Here is a 21351-nt window from a genome sequence, read left to right on the forward strand (position 1 = left end):
TGAGTGAGACCACTGGTGAATCACCTAGCCAACAAACTGGGGGAGTTGTACCCTGTCCATTGTAGTACTGTTTTCCTACGAGGTTGGTTAGCAAAGTTCCTCCCCGAATTAACACCCACAGCTGATTAGAAAGCCAAGGCAAGAAAAACATCAATGAGAAATTGCACCGCAGTACAGACCATTTTGTATATGCATTGCTTAACCATTTATACGGTATAAGTATGGAGATTAATGACCCACAGGGAAGCTGAAGACAGTGGAATCCTAATTCCTCTCCTTGTGTCTCAGATTTCTGATTACAGTATGGTTGTAGTGCAGTTACAGAGTGGTCTGAATTTCCCTGCTGTTGAACATGTTCGTGATCTGCTGTATAAGCATGCGTTGGAGGGTAAGTAGAAACCTCACTGATCCTGGCTAATCCCACAGCTTCTCTCTGTTTATGTGCAAGGCTGGCATTTGAACCTGCTCTAAATCTGCGAGTTTTCTTACGGTGGGACCCAGTGATTCTGCTGTCGAGATGCATTCAGTACTTGGAATTTTCATTCCACATTTAGCAACACAGGAGGTATTGAAATAGAACAGTATTGTGTACAGTTCTGGTCACCACAGTACAGAAAGGACATAATTGCTCTGGAGAGACTACTGAGGAGATTTACAAGTGTGTTACCACGGCTTGAAAGTTGTAGCTATGAGGAAAGATTGGATAGGCTAGGGTTGTTTCCTTTGAATAGAGGAGGTTGAGGGGTGACTTAATTGAGGGCTAGATAGAGCAGACAGGAAGGACCTGTTTCCCCTAGCGGAGAGGTCAATTACCAGGGGGCACAGATTTAAGGTGATTAGTGGAAGGATTTTGAGGGGACATGAGGAAATACTTTTTCACCCAGAGGGTGATGGGTGTCTGCAATTCACTGCCCAGATCGGTGATGGAGGCAGAAGCCCTCGACTCTTTTCACAGAATCGTTACAGTGCAGAAGGAGGTCATTCAGCTCATCGTGTCCGCACTGGCTCGCCAAAAGAGCAATTCCCTCAGTTTCATTCCCCTGCCTTCTCCCCATAACTTTGCACATTCTTCCTTTTTCATATTACTGTCTAATTCCCTTTTGAATGTTTCTCTAGTGTTAACACTCCTAGCTCTCATTAGACTTTTGTAGCTTCAGTCATCTTGATTGGCACCCCATCCACCACCTTCAACATTCACTCCCTCCCTCCACCACTGACGCACAGCAGCAGCAGTGTGTACCATCTACAAAATGCACTGCAGCAACTCGCCAAGGCTCCTTAGACAGCACCTTCCAAACCTGTGACCTCTACCACCTAAAAGGAGATGCATGGGAACACCAGCACCTCCAAGTTCCCCTCCAAGCCACACACCATCCTGATTTGGAACCTTCACCGTTGCTGGGTCAAAATCCTGGAACTCCTTACCTACACCAGGTGGACTGTAGCAGCAGCTCACTACCATCCTCTCAAGGGAAACTAGAGAAGGGCAATAGATGCTGGCCTTGCCTATAATGCCCATATCCCCCAAATGAAAGGTCACAAACCCATTGTGTCCAGTTAGCTGCCCAATGTTGATGTGTGTGAACCTTTCAGACTCCAGTTCTATTTCTCCCTTCTCTAGTTCTTTGGTCTAGGTGAGGATGTAACCAATGGGTGCACAGGAATATCTCCTGCAAAGGATGCAACGCAGTATGAGACACAGAAATAAGGAGTTGGTGTTTTTGGTTAGGATCCAAGCAAGTGGCTATTTTATTTATTTTAAAAAAATTAAATTTTGGCTTTGCCTCGAGTCAAGATTCACTCACCCTGACCTAGTTACGGAGGGAGAAATCCAGGCTTTTGTGTCCAGAATAAATTTCAACACGTTGCTCCTGTGATTCGCCAGTGTTGTCCAGCGAGGAGTTGAACTGTCCAGACCAAGAACGACTCAAATCTGAGCCTCCGTCAGTGCTGAATTCCAGCCAGGGACATGGTGAGTGCTGGAACAGGCCTTGTGTTAAGGAAGGCAGAGTGACGCTGCTGCAGTCAAATAGCCCATCAACACTTGTTGCACAAGAACAACTGACTCCATAGAACCACATACTTGCTTGGAAATGGAGGGGGGGGGGGGAAATCAGCAAGGGGCTTTATGATTAATAATCCTGTGGTTTAAGGAATAGTAACGCATTTCCTTTTCTTTCACAGCCTCTCCTCCCCGCTCTGTGATACTGGACTGTCTTCATGTCAGCAGCATTGACTACACAATGGTGAATAGCTTACACGAACTGATCCAGACATTCCAACAGAAGAATGTCTCTCTACTGTTCTCTAATTTGCGGGTATGTACTCTCAATGCTTACACATCCTGTGATTTTTAATCGCTGCACCATTGGCGACCATGCCTGTGGAATTCCCTCTTTTTTTTTTTTTCCCTTGTGACCAAGCTTTGAGTGACCTGTCCTGATATCTCCTCCTGTGGCTTGACATCAAATTTTGTTTAATGAATAGCGCCTTGGGATAGTTTAGTACATTACAGGTGCTATATAAGTACAAGTTGTTGCAATGTTTTGAGTTCAATTCTCACAGCGAGATCTGGAAAATTAACATTCTTCTATTTCAGGCACCTGTTGCTAACATCAAGCATTCCTCTGATCGGGTGCAATACAAATTACAGCCACTGTCTGCTCGGGTCTCTGACACCCCAGCACAGCTCTGAGGTAGTGCTGCACTGTTGGAGTTGTAATGTACATAAATGTAAATTGGATTATGCTGCTGGAGGGTGGGGGAAATGCCGTAACCTTCATTTTAGTACTATCTGTCTCTCAACTCCAAAAATTCATATTGGAGCCAGGCAGAGTAACCATCTTTCTTTCCCACTTAGCCTAAGATTCTGTCGATCCTGACTTCAGCGGAGATTGAAGGACTGAGACACTTTGACAGCACTGAGACTGCACTCCATCATCGACCTGGTAACTGCTCTCTCCATGGTTTTGGGGTTGTCCTAAGCCCTCTGTGTATGTGGTGGTGGGTTGGTTTGTATCGAGACCCTTGCAATGTGGAGAAATTAACACAAACTCGCGTCCTGCCAACTCATAGCTGCCTTTTATTCCAGCACTTAGCTCTGGCTCGTGGAGAGTTTGCTATTGTTGGGATGAGGGTGGAACTAGTTCTTCATTTTTGCTTCCTTTTATATCAGATTGCTGGATTAATTAGTCAATTTACAATCAACCTATAGATAACCTGAGATAATTGAAGCTTTGTGAGTGAATGCTTCTTAAACCAGAAAACAAAAATTCCTCCTTTCTCTCTTTTTTTTTTGCTACCAGCCCCCACACACCTTTCTCCCACCAAGACGGTGACTCGGGTGAGGTACAGCCCCCTCGTTCAGTACTTCCCTGTACTGGTCATTCTTTATGCAGGAGCCTGGACGTTGAGTGTCTGTCTGCAGAGGACCATCACTATCAAACCCAACTGTGCCCAATATCCCCTGGATTGCAGTCAGAAATGGGGATTCCTTTGCCTCACACAGCCAGTTATAATTTAAGAACACACCACAGATAAAACCTGGGCTCTTTCTGGTCTGCCTTTTTGTACCATGTGCAACTCAGTGGGCAGTACTCTCTCTCTCTCTTTTGATTCAGTAGGTTGTGGGTTCAAGTCCCACTCCAGAGATCAGCCCATTTAATCTAGGCTGACACTCCAGTGCTGCCCTGTTAGAGGTAACATCTTTTGGTTTGAGATGTTAAACTGAGGGCCTGTCTGCTCTCCTGGGTAGTTGTAAAAGATCCCATGACACTATTTTGAAGCATAGTAGGAGAGTTTCTACCCCCTCCCCAACCTGTGTCCTGGTCAATATTTATCCTTCAACCAGCATTACTTTAAAAACCAGATGATCTGATCATTATCACATTGCTGTTTGTAGGAGCTTGCTATTCACAAATTGGCTGCTATATTTCGGTACTTTGCATCAGTAACTACCCTTCAAAAGTACTTCATTGGCTGTAAAGTGCTTTTAGGATGCCTAGACATTGTAAAAGGTGTTATATAAATGCAAGTTTCCTCCTTCCCCATGGTGCAGCATAGCTACCCAGTCACTCGGGAGTTCTTGTCTTTATTTCCTTCCTCTCTTTAACATCTGTTCAATTTCTACAACGTGAGCTTTTACATTTTTAAAAAATGTTTCACTTTGTTTTTGAATGTACTTAACTATGTCAACAGCCTGTCACACAAGGTGATGTAAAATAAATTTGAAACTAATATTTAATGGAAAGTGGCCAGAAACTAAGAGCTTCACAAAGCAGTAAACTAGCTGTGACTTGCCTGGTTAAAAGCTGGATTCTGACAGGGCTACAAACCAAAATATGTGCTGAATAACTTTTTTTTTCTTTGCCCTCAGTAGATGACCACACACACGACCTGGATGAGAGTGAGAAACCTCTACTTAACAGGAATGAAAGATTTTACTCCTAGTGGGAATGCATTACATTTAAGTGTTGGCTGCTCCACAGAACTGTTCAGGCCCATTAACAGTTGATGCAATGCATCAGCAAGCTCTGACTAGAGACCTGCTTCTTAAGTGAGAAAGGTGCAATACTGCATCCATTTGGATCAACTGAGGAGAGCAGGTCTTCGCTGATATATCACCAGCATTGATCTAACTGACCCCTGAATGGTTTGGTGCTCCCTGTTAACGAGGACTGGAGAAATCTTTTTTGAACATCTTACAAACCTTTTCTATTCGGTGTCTTCACTGATTTGTATTTTTCTTTTTTATTTAAATGTTAACTCATTGGTTTGTCTAGTATGTTTTTATATTTAATATAGTATTGAGCACTAATCACTTTCATAATGATATGGAACTAATTAAAGAGGAGCCTTTGCTGAATGTCTGACATTGAGTGCCATCATTTAATAGCTCCGGATACAAGCTTTGGTGGTCAGATATTGAAGAATGGGTCTGCCTTTTGGAGAATGGGCGAGTGGAGGAACATTGCAACAAACAGCTACTGTTGGCTTGGGACAGGAAACCCACAGGTCTGAGATTCCACTCTCTTCGGTTAGAGATGTTCTAGATATTTACTCCTGGTCAGACTCAGCATAGTGTACTGCTCTACCCTCTACAAATCCTGTCAGTTTTCCATACTTGGTAAGAGTGCAATTTCTCTGTGCACTACAAGATTGCATAGAATCCAAACCCTTTCGTGTGGGTTTGGCTTCCATTTTATTTTAATCTTTAAATCACTATAAACATGAGCATGCATTTGCATGCCTGTGCTTTTTATTTTTGCACAGTGAGGTCTACCTGCACCCACCCCCCCACTTGAAATAGCCATTAAGTGTAGCCATCCTGCAGGTTGGTGAGAGGAGGCACAGTGCAGGAAAAATTCAAAACCTGACAGCTGCAGAATGAATTGTTTGCCCAACAGAGTAATTTGAAGGTCCAATGAACGTAGTGGAGCAATTGTTACTTGGAAAAGGGTAACGTAGACACTACACTTATTTAACTAGGATGACATCCTCGAGGTCTTGGAGCACTGACTGCTTTTTACTAGTTTGTGTCAGTAAATCAGTCAGACCAGCTAAAGGATTCTGCACTTTAATATCTAACTTAACATTGTGCCCTGAAGGAAATGTTTTGTCTATTGCAATGTGGGAAGTTTCACTGATTTAAGAGGTTTAGTTTTGTGATTTTTTTTTTTTTGTCAAGGCCCTTTATCTAATCTTTTTTTAAAAACCTAGTGTACACAAGGTGAAAGTGTCTGCATTGCACTGATCCTGTGTTAGCACAGGGCATCATTGGCACTGAGCAGGAACTTCAGATCGAGTGCCTTTGAATACTGCATGATAAATACTCCACCCCTCGTCACTAAATGTTAGAGTAAAACAAAATAAGCAGACTCTAGCCCCTGTAAATCAACAAATCTTTTATTATCGCAGTTGATTAAACTACTTTTGAAAGTACTCCTGGTGTTTCTGGACTCCAAGAGGTTGAGGAGATTACACTATTTAGGGTTGTATTCCCTGGAATTTAGAAGATTTAAGGGATGATTTGATCGAAGCTCAAGATATTAAGGGGAACACAGAGAAAACTACTCTTTCTGCTGGTTGAGGAGTCCAGGACTAGGTAATAGCCTAAAAATTAGAGCTCGGACTTTCAGGAATGAAGTTGGGGAAACCCTTTTCTACGCACAAAGGGTGGTTAGAAGTTTGGAACTCCTTCCAAAAGCCAGTTACTGCTTGGTCAATTAATTTCAAATCTGAGATTGATAGCTTTCATTTAAGCAAAGGTATTGAGAGATATGGGGCAAAGGGTGGGTATAAGGAGTTAGGTCACAAATCAGCCATAATCTCTCTGAATGGCATTACAGGCTCTGGACTAAATGGCTGCCTCCTGTTCCTATGTTCTATGATCAGGATGGTGGGTGACTGGCTGGTCCTTTTTTTTTTCTTTGAGTTTTCTGTAACTGCATGCTATATATCAGTTTGTGGTTTTAGGAGGCACAAGAATGCTCTTCCATTTGAATGATATGAAATCAGCAGCCTGCTTAGGATTCCTTGCTCAGAGGTTAAATGCACAACACTATGAAAATAGCCCTGTGCATTTACCAGCCCCCTCCAGTGTGTCTGGCACGTGCTCTTCTGAAGCACAAGGAACATGTATCTGCTAATTGCAGTTTATATTGTTTTACGTCTAAACAGATTTTAGTAAGGGGAACTATGGAACTTCCTGATTGGTGTGGCTATGCTATATTACATTGTACAAGCTCTAAACTACACTCACACAAATCTAGCGTCATTTATAAAGAAGCTGGAGTGAACAATAATTCAATATTGCTTTAACACGAGTGTACTGTTAAATCCACCACAGTTTCTGTTCTTCAAAGCCCTGAACACCACTCTGCAGGTCAAGTTGACCTCTCCCTCCCTCTCTCTCACTCTCTTTCTCACCATGTCCTCCTCTCACATGCAGTCCATAATTTGCTTCTCCAATAACAAGGGCAGTGATGTTCTCCTCTATACAATTACTCTGAGCCATCCGTTGTATGCTGTCCATCTCTGGGCTCTGGTGAATATGTTCTTAGCAGAGCCAGGTGCTGAGGAGGGAGAGTTTTGTTTGTCTTCAAGGTAAGCGTTTGCCCTTGTGATGTGAGTGAAGCCATTTCAAGACCTTGTCCAGCCCTCTGCCATCGTGTGCACTAACTTCCAGCATGCTGATGTGCTGCTTGGCGCAGGCAACTATATCATCCATCCTGAATAGGCTTTTCATTTCCACAAGGGACATGTGGCAGGGCAGGTCACTGAAATGAAAATAAACTTTAATTATTCCCATTCATTTATATATTTAAGATGTTAATCCTCACTCAGGAAGCTATTGCTTTTTATCTTCTTGTAAAAATGAGGAACTGAAAGAAATTATCAATAAAGAGATAGTACTCAATTAATTGGATTGAAAGTTGATAAATACCCTGGACCAGATGAGCTACATCCCAGAATTTTGAAGGAGGTGGCTATAGAGATTTGTGGTTATCTTTCAAAATTCTATAGATTCTGGAAGTATTCCTGTAGACTGGAAAGTAGCAAATGCAGCCCTACTATTTAAGAGCAAGAGAAAAGTGAGAACTACAGACCTGTTACTTTGTCAGTAGATTAGATTAGAGATACAGCACTGAAACAGGCCCTTCGGCCCACCGAGTCTGTGCCGACCATCAACCACCCATTTATACTAATCCTACACTAATCCCATATTCCTACCAAACATCCCCACCTGTCCCTATATTTCCCTACCATCTACCTATACTAGTGACAATTTATAATGGCCAATTTACCTACCAACCTGCAAGTCTTTTGGCTTGTGGGAGGAAACCGGAGCACCCGGAGAAAACCCACGCAGACACAGGGAGAACTTGCAAACTCCACACAGGCAGTACCCAGAATCGAACCCGGGTCCCTGGAGCTGTGAGGCTGCAGTGCTAACCACTGCACCGCAACATTTGCCGTAGGGCAAATGTTAGAATCTATTATAAAGGATGTGATAACTGGATGCTTGAAAAAGAATATTGGGCAGAGTCAACATGGATTTATGAATGAGAAATCCTGTTTGACAAACCTGTTGGAGTTTTTTGAGGATGTTACTTGTAGCATAGATAAAGGAAAACCAGTGGATGTGGTGTATTTGGATTTTCAGAAGGCTTTTGATAAGGTCCTACACAGGTTAGTAAACAAAATTACAGCACATGGGATTGGGGGTAATATAATGCCATGGATTGAGAATTAGTTAACAGACCGAGCATAGAAATAAATGGGTCATTCTCGGGATGGCAGGCTGTTACTACTGGGGTACCACAAGGATTAGTACTGGAGCCACAACTGTTCACAATCTATATAAATGATTTTGGATGTGGGGACCAAATCTAGTAATTCCAAGTTTGGTGATGACACAAAACTAGGTGGGAATGTAAATTGTGAGGAGAATGCAAGGAGGCTTCAAGGGGATTTGGATAGGCTAGGTGAATGGGCAAGAACAAGGAAAATGGAATATGATGTGAATAAGTGGGAAGTGATCTACTTTGGTAGAAAAAAAGAGTATTAAATGGTGAGAAGTTGGGAAGTGTTGTCCAAAGGGACCTGGGTGTCCTTGTTAATGAGTCACTAAAAGCCAGTATGCAGGTGCAACAAGCAATTAGGAAGGCAAATGGTATGTTGGCCTTCATTGCAAGGGGATTTGAGTACAGGAGTAAAGATGTATTGATTCAGTTGTATAAAGCCTTGGTGAGACCTGACCTGGACATTTGGTCTCCTTATCTAAGAAGGGATGTACCTGCCACACGGAGTGCAATTGAGATTCACCAGACTAATCCCTAGGATGGTGCGATTTGTCTTGAGAGATTGCAGAAACTGGGCCTGTGTTCTCTAGAGTTTTGAAGAATGAATGAGAGGTGATCTCATTGAAACTTACAAAATTCTTACAGGATGTGATGGGGTTAGAATGTTTCTTTTGGCTGGTGAGTCTAGAACCAGGAGACAGTCTCAGAATAAAGGGCAGGCCATTTACAACAGAGATTAGGAGGAATTTCTTCACTGAGGGTGGGAAATCTTTGGAATTCTCTACCCCAGAGGGCTGTGGAAGCTCAATCATTGAGCATATTCAAGACAGAAGTCGATAAATTTCTGAATGCTAGCGGCATTAATGGCTATGAGGATAGTGTAGAGGTAATCGATAGCTGTGCTCTGTTTGAATGGCAGAGCAGGCTCGATGGGCTGAATGGTCTACTCCTGCTCCTATTTCCTATGTTCCTCTCCTCATCTCACCTTTCAATCCAAACTGTTTGAGCTTCTAGCTAGAACCTTACCCTTGAGCCTTTTTGTATTTGAGGGGTGTTTTATGGAATTACATAGTATCTACAGCACAAACAAGCCATTTCGCCCAACTGCTCCATGTCATTGCTCCACATGAATCTCCTTTCCCATCCCTTTTTATCTAACCCAAGTAATACCATCCTTTGCACCAGCTACAGGTGTCGGTACAGCACAGGTCAGATGTAGATTGAAGTTTCCTTTACTCTGCCTAACACTGTACCCTTACCCCAAACCTCAGGATGACAACCTTTACTGAACTATTGTGACCTTTCCGTTTCCCAAACGCCTCACCCTTGTAACTTGACTGAGCCTAACCAGGGGCAGAAGCAACTGTGTCCAAGACCACCACAAGAAAGGAAGGTTTAAAGGAATCAAACCTGTGCTATTTACCATTCTTAATGGAGAGAAGGGACTATTAAAATAGTTCACTATGCTGGATTCAAACACTGGGGCCATGACTACTTCACACTCACACTGCCTCTCCTTGGGCCTGTACTTACACTTTGTTGAAGAGAATTAGGACTGAAGCTTGCTGCAGTTGCTCGGCTGCAAGAACGGAGAGAAGCTGAATACAGGAAGAGGAAATCTGAGTGGGATTGGCAGCGTCGATCAGGAACTAGGAGGAAAACATTCACTTTTTAGAGGCAGTGTAAAACTCTAACATTAGCATATCAATTGCAGGACTTGCTGGAGCTAATGTCTTATCTTGTGTGATAGCAGGAGAGGCCTACTCTCTACTATGTCGCTGTGGGCAAACACCTAAGCATAGAGGAGATGTTTCTTCTGGGAATGGGAAAGGTGTAGGGTCTGGCTGCTCTGATGAAGCTATCATTATAAAATAGTACAGGCACTGGCCCAGCAGCAACTTCCCTACCTGCCCACCCTCAGAGTATGATGCAAGCTGTAGGGAGACCATGCAGAAAGAAACAAATAGCCCACCCCTTAAAATAAATGCAATATTCTGGCTATTGAATAAATAATGGTATGGTGTTAACGTCACTGTAGGAACCCCTGTTAAAATGAAATTAAAAGTGCAAGAGATTATTTCTGTCCTGCGCCTGCTATCACTGAAGTTGCCAAACAAGATGTAAAAGCATCTTGTCTGCGCTTCCAGTCCTGTTGTGCTTTCTATATATTGGTCTGTGATGCTGGAGAGATTCAAATCTGCTGATACTCACTATCACAGCCTCGCAGTCGCTGTAGTAACTCTGCCAGATAGGCCCCATGCAGCCTCCTAGTTCTCGAACGGTAATCTTCCTTTTATTAACCATGATATCTGTTAAATTAGTTCCCACCTGCAGGCAAAGCAGACTGATAATGTCAAACACCTCCCTGGACAAGATGAGATTTTGTTCTAAGACATAGTTGGAAGTGCGAATAATTAATGTCACAGTAGGAGTTGTATAGAATTTACAGCACAGAAACAGGCCAGTCAGCCAAAACTGGACTGTGCCGGTGTTTGCTACACACGAGCCTTCTCCCACCCGTTCACTTAACCCTATCTGTATATCCTATTTCTTTCCTTGTGCTTATCTACTTTAACTGCATCAGTGCTAGCCACCCCAAACATGTGGTTAAGTTTGACACTCTGGGGAGAGAGGTTTGAAATGGTATAGATTGATTGTGTTAAACTGGGTTAGTAACAGTTCTGATGTTCTCTGGCTCATTTACATTTTCACTGACTCATTGCAGATTCTCATTGTCACTCCATCTTTCCTGAACTGTTGAGATTTCAAGTTCAAATCCACTTTTCCTCCTGCAAGCTTGAAGACCCCAAGTACAGTGTCACCTAATCACCTTGTCCTGATTTATCTTGCTCTTTGTTTTGCCGTGGTTCAACATTGCTGCTGGCTTGTCTAATGGACTTTGGCCCTTTTGTCTAGGTTTCCCCACTTTTAAAAAGGCAGCAGCTTTAACGTGGATATGCTGATTACACTGAGTATGTCTGAGCTGGCCTTATCTCTACTCCTAACGCTGTGGAGATGTTCCAGCAGTCTGCATGAAAAACAATGGCACTCAGCTGAAGCGACCATCCTGTTGCTGTGAGGCCACAGTGGAGTGAAGCACAGGAGGAGGGTGTGGACAGGAGGTGGAGGCTCCATCTTCCATGAATAAGAATCTCTTAGCCTGAGCCAGCTATTATTTCACATGAAGTAATATTTATTTAGATGGTAGTAGCCTATGCCAAGTCATTAAAAAGATGAATAAACTAGGGCTAAAGACAGCCTTCCTTTACAAAGCTGAAAGATCTACAATAAAGAACAACCTCTACCTAAGTGTCAGTTTGACTCAATTGATAGTACAGAAAATCAGGTGGTTGTGAGGTATTGATATCAGCACATAAGCTAGGCTGATATGGCACTTAATGCCGCATTTCCGGAGGTGCTGTCTTTCGGATGAGACATTAAGTGTAGGTCCTGTACACCCATCAAAAACTCCAGGTTGCATAATCTCCAATGGACCTAATCTGAATTTGAAGACAGCACCACTTGTGAACTACTGTTTCCCCATAAGAATCCTCCAGCTTCCCTGCGTGAGACCAAAAGTTTAGTTCCAAGTGTAAGCCTTGGCTCAATAGCAGCATTCTCAATACTGAGTCAGAGGTTCCACTCTAGGCTGGTACTTCACTGCAGGGTGTGCTGCACTCTGAGGTGCACCTTTCAGGTAAGACTTTCAACCGAAAGCAAGGGACTTCTCTTGAGGTCCCGGCCACTATTTATCCCTCAAATCAGCAAAAATCACAAACAGATTTTGTAGCCACTTAACACACTGCAGTTTCTTCACAAATTTGCTGCTACATTTTCCAACATTGCAACAAGACTGTTTCAAAGGCTATAAAGCTTTGGGACATCCTGAGCAACCAATGATTTCAAAACAAAATTGGATGGGTACTTGAAAGAAATAAACATGCAGGGCTATGGGGATCGAGTGGGGGAGGGGGACTGACTGGATTACTCCGCTGAGCCAACATGGATTTGACGGGCTGAATGGCCTTTTATGCCATAAACGACTATGACAATAAGAACAGGAGTAGACCATTCAACCCCTCGAGTCTGTTCTGCAATGTGAAGGGCATTATACATTTCTAAATTATAGCCAGTTTAGTACTGTAGACTCATCTGTTAGGATCTTGCACGAAATAAGTTTCTTGCAGCCAGTCGATAGGACTTTTGTCCCAATCAACAGTATTTCCAACACTGACAATTTACTCACCAGTCTTGTGATCTGTAATTTAATGATCACACTTCAGGCGGGAAATTTAAACACTGATGCTACATTTAACTTTCCTCAAGAAATAGAGGCGAATGGGAAAATGAAAATCCACAAGTTGCAAAAGTCAGCAAAGCTGTTAGATTGTAATTTATTAGAGATGGAGGGGCAATCCAGACCCTCACTGGATGTTCTAAGAACTACCACTCATAATACATAAAGCTTTGCTGCAAGTCTTTTATTGTGAACACATTAATCCAGTCTGCATATACCGTGGGAAGTGTAGGTGGGGGTTCTCCTAGTTCATCAGTGCTTTCTTTCAAACTCATCTGTGCATATCTGTCAAGGAAAAATATGGAATATCTAATTAAATTAGATAAATTCACACCACATTCTACAAATACTGATGTCTGTTCGAAGCTTGAAAACAATTTGTCCTCCTTATAAAATTGCTGATATTTGCACCGTTTTTAAAGAGTCAGAAGTTTGTGGGTTCTAGTCCCACTCATGAGACTTGAACATAGAATTCTGGGCTGACGTGCCAGTGTAGTACTGAGGGAGTGCACTGTCAGAGATGCCCCAAAGCCCCATCTGTTCCCTCAGGCTGGGGTCAAAGATACTATTGCATTATTTCAAAGAATAGCAGGGGAGTTATCTGACCAATATTCATTTCTCAAAACGCCTAAAACAGATTATCAGGATATTATCTGATTGTGGTTTGTGAGATCTTGCTGCACACAAGTTGGTCGCCAGGTTTCTTACAAAAGTGACCACTTTAAAAGTATTTCTTCGGATGTAAAGCATTTTGCGAAGTTCTGATGTTGTGAAAGGCGCTATGTCAATGCAAGTCTTTCTTTCTTTACATTTTATCAATACTTTTTCCCAACTGATCCTGGTTTTTTTCCCTCCCTCTCCAGCCTCCAGCTAGTATACTTCTCTTTCGCTCTCCATGCTATCTACCATCGCCTTTGGCTTCTGACTTCCTCACAGCACTCCATTAAATGCTGCACCATGAGACAAGTACTAAGACATGAAAGCAACCCAGGGAGGATAAAAAAAAACTTAATTTCTAACTGTTAGAAGAAATTACCCTTAATCCCCCTTGTCTTTCAGAGATGTTAAAATCAGGCCCCACCTGCCCGCTCAGGTGACTGTAAAAGATCCCTTGGCACTATTTTGAAGAGCAGAGGCCTTGTCCTGGCCAATATTTATCCCTCAACCAACATCCCTGAAAACAGATGATCTGTTCATTATCACATTGCTGTTAGTGGGAGCTTGCTGTGCACAAATTGGCTGCCGCATTTCCTACAACAGTGACTACACTTCAAAAGTATTTCATTGGCTGAAAGTACTTTGGGACATCCTGTAAGATGAAAGGTGCTATAGAAATCCAAGTCTTTCTTTGTATGCTGTTACTTAAATGCTACTTTACATTTTATTATGGTGGTGTAATAATCTAGGTGCAACTAAACAATTCAGCAGAGTCTGCCTGACTGTTTTGGATCATGTTATTGAATCAGATTCTTGCTGAATGGCCCCTATAGTCCTGCTGATTTATTCAGTAAGTGGCTGAGCCAGAAAGACCCCTGGCTCATTCTCTAGTCTGTGCTGAGTTAGTCAATGCCAGGCCTGCTGTAGAAATTCTAAAAAAAAAGTACAAGGTTAAAAGCATAACATTTGATTAAATGCAGAAATATGTATAATAGAGAGACAGAAGTCATGAGCTATTTTCATCCCTAACATTTTACAATGCTGTGCCACAACTAGATTACACTGATTATAGTGTGCAGTAACCATTTTAAAATAAAGACTTTTCAACAGGAAAAGAATCATATAAAATTTGATATTTAAAATCACATTTGCATGGTATTTAAAAATAGTAGTTTGTGTGAAATCTAAAATCACATCAGTTTACAACAGTGACTACATTTCAAGAGTACTTCATTGCTAAAGCACTTTGAAACATCCTGAGGTCATGAACAGCACTAAATAAAGTTTTCTATTGAATACTGTTAAAATCACATATTTAAAGGCACGCACACAGGCCGAATGGAATTTAAAGGCAAACACACAGGCCAAATGGAATTTAAAGGCACACACACAGGCCGAATGGAATTTAAAAGGCATCGACAGTATTTAAAGGCATACACACACAGAATGGTATGGTATTTAAAGGCACACACACCAAATGGTGTGGAATTTAAAGGCGCGCACACACACAGACTGGATGGAATTTAAAGGCGCGCACACACACAGACTGGATGGAATTTAAAGGCATGCACACACACTGACTGAATGGAATTTAAAGGCACAGACAGTATTTAAAGGTGCACACACACAGAATGGTATGGTATTTAAAGGCACACACAAAGAATGGTATGAATTTAAAGGCGCGCACACACACAGACTGAATGGTATTTAAAGGCACGCACACACACAGACTGAATGGAATTTAAAGGCGTGCACACACACAGACTGAATGGAATTTAAAGGCACACACACACAAAGACTGAATGGAGTTTAAAGGCACACACACACAAAGACTGAATGGAATTTAAAGGCACACACACACAAAGACTGAATGGAATTTAAAGGCACACACAAAGACTGAATGGAATTTAAAGGCACACACACAGACTGAATGGAATTTAAAGGCACACATACACACAAAGACTGAATGGAATTTAAAGGCACACACACACACAAAGACTGAATGGAATTTAAAGGCACACACACACAAAGACTGAATGGAATTTAAAGGCACACACACACAAAGACTGAATGGAATTTAAAGGCACACACACACAAAGACTGAATGGAATTTAAAGGCACACACACACAAAGACTGAATGGAATTTAAAGGCACACACACACAAAGACTGAATGGAATTTAAAGGCACACACACACAAAGACTGAATGGAATTTAAAGGCACACACACACAAAGACTGAATGGAATTTAAAGGCACACACACACAAAGACTGAATGGAATTTAAAGGCACACACACACACAAAGACTGAATGGAATTTAAAGGTACACACACACACAAAGACTGAATGGAATTTAAAGGTACACACACACACAAAGACTGAATGGAATTTAAAGGCACACACGCACAAAGACTGAATGGAATTTAAAGGCACACACACACACAAAGACTGAATGGAATTTAAAGGCACACACACACAGACTGAATGGAATTTAAAGGCAAACACACACACACAAAGACTGAATGGAATTTAAAGGCACACACACACACAAAGACTGAATGGAATTTAAAGGCACACACACACACACAAAGACTGAATGGAATTTAAAGGCACACACACAGACTGAATGGAATTTAAAAGCACAGACAATATTTAAAGGCACATACAGATTGTGTGCTCTTTAAGCATCACACACAATGTGTGCGGTATTTTGAAGTCATACAGTCTTCGTGTTGTTGTTAGAAAGGATATTTTGTAATCTCTTGAGCAGCAGAGTTTTGCCCACACCAGTAGCTCCCAAAAGCAGACACATGGCCCAAAGCGGTGGTGCGAAAGATAACAAGATGCTCGTCAATTATTCCAATGCAAGTAAATAATTAGGCACTGTTTTTAAAAATAAAAAAGACGATGTTATGTTGGACACAGAAGCCACAGCTCCTCAGGCGGTTGCCAGGCAACAAAACTGAACAGCCCGCGTCGCCTCCCTGTGACGTCATAAAACCCCTTTATCCAGGAATTTTTAAACAAAAATTATAATGTCGACCAGCCGCTCTCGCTTGGCATCTCCAAGCAGCACCGACTCCAGCCCCGCGTGACAATTTATTTTTTTAAACTGACGCTCATTTTGCGAGCCGCCCTCCCCGTGACGTCATAGGGGCGGAGCCGCCGGCGCGGTGTCTCCAGGTGACGTCAGAAATCAGCGACGCGGGCCCAGTGGAGGACCTCGAGAGTTGGAAGGAATTAGGAGGCCGCATAGCTGCCGGGATCGGGAGGAGACGAGAAGACAAGAAGACAACAACAGCCTGGGCGGGCACTGACAAAGAGCCGGCGAAGAGAATGGGGAAAGGCAGCGGCCCGTTCGAGCGGCTTCTCGGTAAGAGGCGGTGGCTTTTCACCCTCTTTGTTTGAGGGGAGTGGTGCCCTGTCACCGGCCGCCATTTAAGAAGCGCAGCACCGGAGGCAGGGCCTGGGCCGGTGACAGGGCCTCGCCGCCTGCGAGCGGCCTCCAGATCCCTAGGCCTTGGGGGAGCGGGCGATGGGTACCTGTCAGCCCCCAGGGAGAAGGGACATGACTGAGTGAATTTATATTGAATCATTATAACGAGTGTGAGTTTCCATTGCATTAATCACCCCCTCGCCACGGTGCCGTGTTTATAATCACAGCTAAATAATCACCAGGGTTGGGGACAGCCCATTTACCCTGAGGGACTGTGTCTGCGTATTTTACTGAAATGGGTCGCAGGTGCGTCTTCTTGGGGGGGGGGGAACCGAGTTCTGTCACTCAGGTCGGACAGTTTTGCAGTTAATTCTGATAAGAGAAACAAAAATGAGATGCCTGAATCGCCCGGGTCATGTAGCACCTCTGGAGAGAACAGACAAATTGACAACTTGTGTGTGGCCCCTTAACCAAAGGTTTGCTTCTCTTTTTCATCAATGTTGCCCATAAAGGAGAAGGGGGTGGGGGGACTGACCATCAGAGTGATTCCTATAACAGGAATGTCGTGAATGGGAAATACTGTCTAGTTGTGGGGAATTGAGAAATTTTTCACCCAGAGGGTGGTGGGGGTTTGGAACTCACAGCCTGAAAGGGTGGTAGAGACTGGAACCCTCATCACATTTAAAAAAAAAAATACTTGGAAATGCACTTGAAGCATCCTGACCTACCGGGCTACGGATCAAGTGCTGGAAAGTGGGGTTAGGCTGGATCGCTCTTTTTCAGCTGGCACAGTCATGGGCCAAATGGCCTCCTCCTCTGCCACAAATTTTCTATGTTTTAGTTGGATTGTTATCTTAAGCTACATGTGTAGGATGGCAGGATCCCCAAGGACACATTGTACAGCGAGCTCGTCACTGGTATCAGACCCACCGGCCGTCCATGTCTCCGCTTTAAAGACGTCTGCAAACGCGACATGAAATCCTGTGACATTGATCACAAGTCGTGGGAGTCAGTTGCCAGTGATCGCCAGAGCTGGCGGGCAACCATAAAGGCGGGGCTAAAGAGTGGCGAGTTGAAGAGACTTGGCTGTTAGCAGGAAAAAAGACAGAAGCCCAACTGTGTAACAGCCCCAACAACCAATTTTATCTGCAGCGCCTGTGGAAGAGTCTGTCACTCTAGAATTGGCCTTTATAGCCACTCCAGGCGCTTACCCATTGTCTCTCGAGACAAGGAGGCCAAAGAAGAAGTAGTAGGATATACAAGCTGATCACTGCTCACGGACCAATGAAAATTGTCTAATCCCTGTACTTTTTTCTGCTCTAAAAGAACTCTTATTAGTGAGTAATTGTCTATTTTTTTTGTTTAATGGGAGGAGCACTGTCATTTTTTTTTCAGTGTTCTGTATAAGTTATGTATTTCAAGAATTCTTGGGACCCAGTGTGCCAAGAACATTCAAGGCCAGTGCACAAGCCAAGGTTTGGTTATGAGGAGAGATTACATAAACCAGCCTTCTGTTCCTTGGAATGTAGAAGGTTAACGAGGGATGATTGGATTGAGGACTTTAGGAATTGAAAGGAATTGATTGCTTTTTTTCTGCTTGAGTGGGAGTGTAGGGCAACAGGGCATAACCTTAAAATCAGAGCCAGGCCATTGAGGAGGGAAGTTAGAAAACTCTTCATGCAAAGGATGCTAGAAGTGTGGAACTCTTTCCCACTAAAAGCAGCAGATGCAAGCTCAGTAAATAATTTTACATCTGAGATTGATAGATATTTCCAGACAAAGGTAAAAGGATATGGAGTCATGGCAGATAGATGGATTTAAAATACAGATCAGCTATGATCTCATTGGAGGAACAGGCTCAAGGGGCTGAATGGCCTGCTCCTGTTCCTATGTTTTGCAATTTCTGTTTTAGCCCTGGACATCTTTGAAAGGGGTTGGGGGGGGAATGGAGTGGCCCAACTATCTCTGGCCCGGGCAGAGGGTAACTGACTCAGCACAGATGATGGACTCACATCTGCCACCTTCCTGGTCTGTATGGGATTTGGTATCTGGTCATTGATGCACAGGTAGAAGGTTTATGTTCTTAACCATTCCCCATCTCTTAAAATACACTTATAGTAAGGTGCATGAAAAAATAAAACCATGGAGTGTTTACACCATTATCCCATGTTTACATCAAGAATAAAGCAAATTCATATCACAATATACCATGCTTGAATGAAACTGTCCTTGGCGTGTGTTCCATATTTAGCTGGAGCCCCTGGGCCTGGACTCCATACGCCTATGCATTAATCTGCCCCTGTTTGTGCTATTTATATCATGGATTTGTTGTTCTGGTAAGCAAGAAACCATCCTGTCCTGAATATCCCTGTATGAGAAAAGAATTAGGGGAAGGTTGCAGGTTAGGTGGATCTCATTGAATGGTGGGACAGAATTGAGTGACTAAATGGCCTAGTCCTGTTCCTATGTAACTATGCAGTGTATTCAGAACTTTGTCTTTTGTGCATCTGCAATTGACAATATTCTGTCCATGCTCTAGAATTGTGGCTTTGTGTAAGGAGTTTCTGTCCTTTGTGTCTGCTCCACATGTTCTCTTGTTTTGGAGCATTTTGGAACCCCTGCTGTGTTTCCAACCAGAGTGAAAGCTCATCTGCTGTTACCTATCCCTTTAATCAGAGGGTGTTAGTTACTCTTAGACTAGCTATTGTGGCAGTAAGTGAGACTGGTAACAACAGCCAGACCTGACCAGGCTCCTCTGAGGAGTATTAACCACCGAGGTGAAGAAATTCTGTCTTCACTTAACAAACTAGATGGATGTTAGGGGCTAGGCTTAATTAGCAAACTGGAAACTTTTATAGTAAAATTTATACACTTTAAAGAATCATGAATTTAGTAAGTAATTAGAATACAGCAATGAATTTATATTTATAAATGTTAATTCATTTAGGTTTTTATTTAAGGATTCTTTCTTTGCGCTGCCCTTTTGATCATTTAGCGCTGATCCTGAAAGTGTGATCTATGATGTTGGTTATTTCGGGGTGAAGTTAACGCTTTGTGTACATTTTCTTTGTTTTTTTTCCCTGTTCTATGGTAAGTGTTATCAGGAAGAGGGAAATGGGGAGTCACCACAGAAAATAAGAACCGTGAACATTTTTAGTCTCTAGGAAGAGTTAATGACCCCTGTTACGTCACTAGCTCAGAAACAGGTCTCGCTGAACTTTGCTGCTACTGCTTCATGTTTTTCCCTAATGTAATTTATTTCATCAGTGCGTCATGAGAAGGGCTGGCTATTCGGGGCCTTTAGTATGGTGTCACAGATTGTAGTGCTAAGAACATTAGTGTATCCTTGTGTGTGTTTTTATTATTTTTCTTTCTCTCCCTAAACAGACAAAGCAACCAGCCAGTTACTTCTAGAAACTGATTGGGAGTCCATCCTGCAGATCTGTGACCTGATTCGGCAGGGAGATGCCCAGTAAGTGTTTGGGAAGAGAGGTGGAGACAGACTGTGTGTTGTGGTTTTTTTTATAAAACGCAAAACTGAAGTGTTTTAGCTTAGACTGTGAGTACAGTGTCATTGAGTGCTTATAGTGTAGCCTGAAGATTATTGTTTGTTTGTACACTTATTGATCGTCCCTCACGGCTGCACCTAAAAAGAGAGAAGGCTTGTTCGCTGAGATGCTCAACGTACCTGGGCAGGGAAGTCTTTGAATATGTTTTTTCAATAGCAGGTGTAATATAGGAACTAAGAAATATGAGCAGGAGTAGGCTATACAGCCCCTTCAGCCTACTGAACCATCCAATAAGATCATGACTGATCTCCTACCTCAATTGCTCTTCTTACCCTATTCTCAGATCACTTTATGCCAAGAGTGTCAATCTCAGCCCTGAATCTACTCTGGCTGAGCTTCCACAGCCCTCTGGGTTAGTGAATTCCAAAGATTCACAACCCTCTGAGTAGATGGCCCTTTATCCTGAGACTATAGCCCCTAGTTCTAGAATCTACAGCCGGGGGAAACAGCCTCACAGCACCTAACTGTTGAGATCTAACTGTTATTTCAATATGTATCTTGTAGTTCCAGTGATCATTAGGTATTGTGTTATGACCTTTGGAAGGTTAGATTGGCTGATTCTAATTTATAAGGGAAAAGTTATGATTTTATTTTTAACATTGCTGAAATTCCTTGTGAAATTGCTTTGCCTGGGCCGTCTCCTATGCTTGAAACTTCGATCCTCTTACGTGTGTTTTGAAAGCAGGCCACCAACGTTTCCTGAGGCTGCTTGCCTACTTTGGCAGTCACGTGAAACGCTTGCTCATGACTTGTATTCCACCCTAGAGAAAGGCGAATACCAACTTGTGAAGTCAGTGCTTCAAATCCATAGGTTCAGACTTCACACGATGGATCCGGATGGAGAGGTTCCTTTGGTCCATTTGGAATTCATCTTCCAGAAGATCAATCTCACTGCCTTCCCATTACAGCATCTGGGCCACAACCCATTCCTGACACCCACTTCACTTGTCCATCACCCTCCTGTGTTAAAACGTACTTCCTAATGACAGCATTCTCTGGCAGCAAAATCCTCAACCAGCACTAGTGAAAATACAAACATACGAATTAGGAGCAGGAGTAGGCCATTCGGCCCCTCAAACCTGCTTCGCC

At 42.9% G+C, this 21351-nt stretch overlaps 3 protein-coding genes across 7 annotated transcripts in view; 2 read left to right on the plus strand and 1 right to left on the minus strand.

Moving 5' to 3' along the window:
- slc26a11 (solute carrier family 26 member 11) overlaps positions 1–4868 on the plus strand; it is a 22297-nt gene extending 17429 nt beyond the window's left edge. The window contains 4 exon segments of the mRNA XM_068058434.1: positions 258–388; positions 2185–2318; positions 2861–2948; positions 4376–4868. Of these exon segments, the coding sequence (XP_067914535.1) occupies positions 258–388; positions 2185–2318; positions 2861–2948; positions 4376–4449 (427 nt within the window). The 3' untranslated portion in view covers positions 4450–4868.
- Positions 4869–5888: 1020 nt separating this feature from the next.
- Positions 5889–16340, minus strand: arl16 (ADP-ribosylation factor-like 16). 3 transcript variants are annotated; one of them, XM_068058431.1, is made up of 5 exons: positions 16008–16340; positions 12819–12876; positions 10515–10631; positions 9837–9952; positions 5889–7277 (listed from the first exon to the last, which is right to left on the minus strand). In XM_068058431.1, exons 1-5 carry the CDS (start codon positions 16067–16069, stop codon positions 7100–7102), a joined length of 531 nt encoding a protein of 176 aa, XP_067914532.1. In that variant the 5' UTR covers positions 16070–16340; the 3' UTR covers positions 5889–7099. The 3 variants fall into 3 exon arrangements, with proteins under 3 accessions (XP_067914532.1, XP_067914534.1, XP_067914533.1); XM_068058433.1 differs by having other exon boundaries at positions 12819–12885; positions 16045–16338; XM_068058432.1 differs by having other exon boundaries at positions 12819–12885; positions 15924–16013.
- Positions 16341–16466: 126 nt separating this feature from the next.
- The window catches only part of hgs (hepatocyte growth factor-regulated tyrosine kinase substrate), a 43082-nt gene continuing 38197 nt past the window's right edge, over positions 16467–21351 (plus strand). For all 3 annotated transcript variants that reach the window (XM_068058435.1, XM_068058436.1, XM_068058437.1), the window contains exons 1-2: positions 16467–16630; positions 20081–20165. In XM_068058435.1, coding sequence (XP_067914536.1) covers positions 16594–16630; positions 20081–20165 — 122 coding nt within the window. In that variant the 5' untranslated portion in view covers positions 16467–16593. The remainder of the gene's footprint in view (positions 16631–20080; positions 20166–21351) is intronic.

Source organism: Heterodontus francisci, chromosome 26 (genome assembly GCF_036365525.1).
Source record: "Heterodontus francisci isolate sHetFra1 chromosome 26, sHetFra1.hap1, whole genome shotgun sequence".
Lineage (NCBI taxonomy): Eukaryota > Metazoa > Chordata > Chondrichthyes > Heterodontiformes > Heterodontidae > Heterodontus > Heterodontus francisci.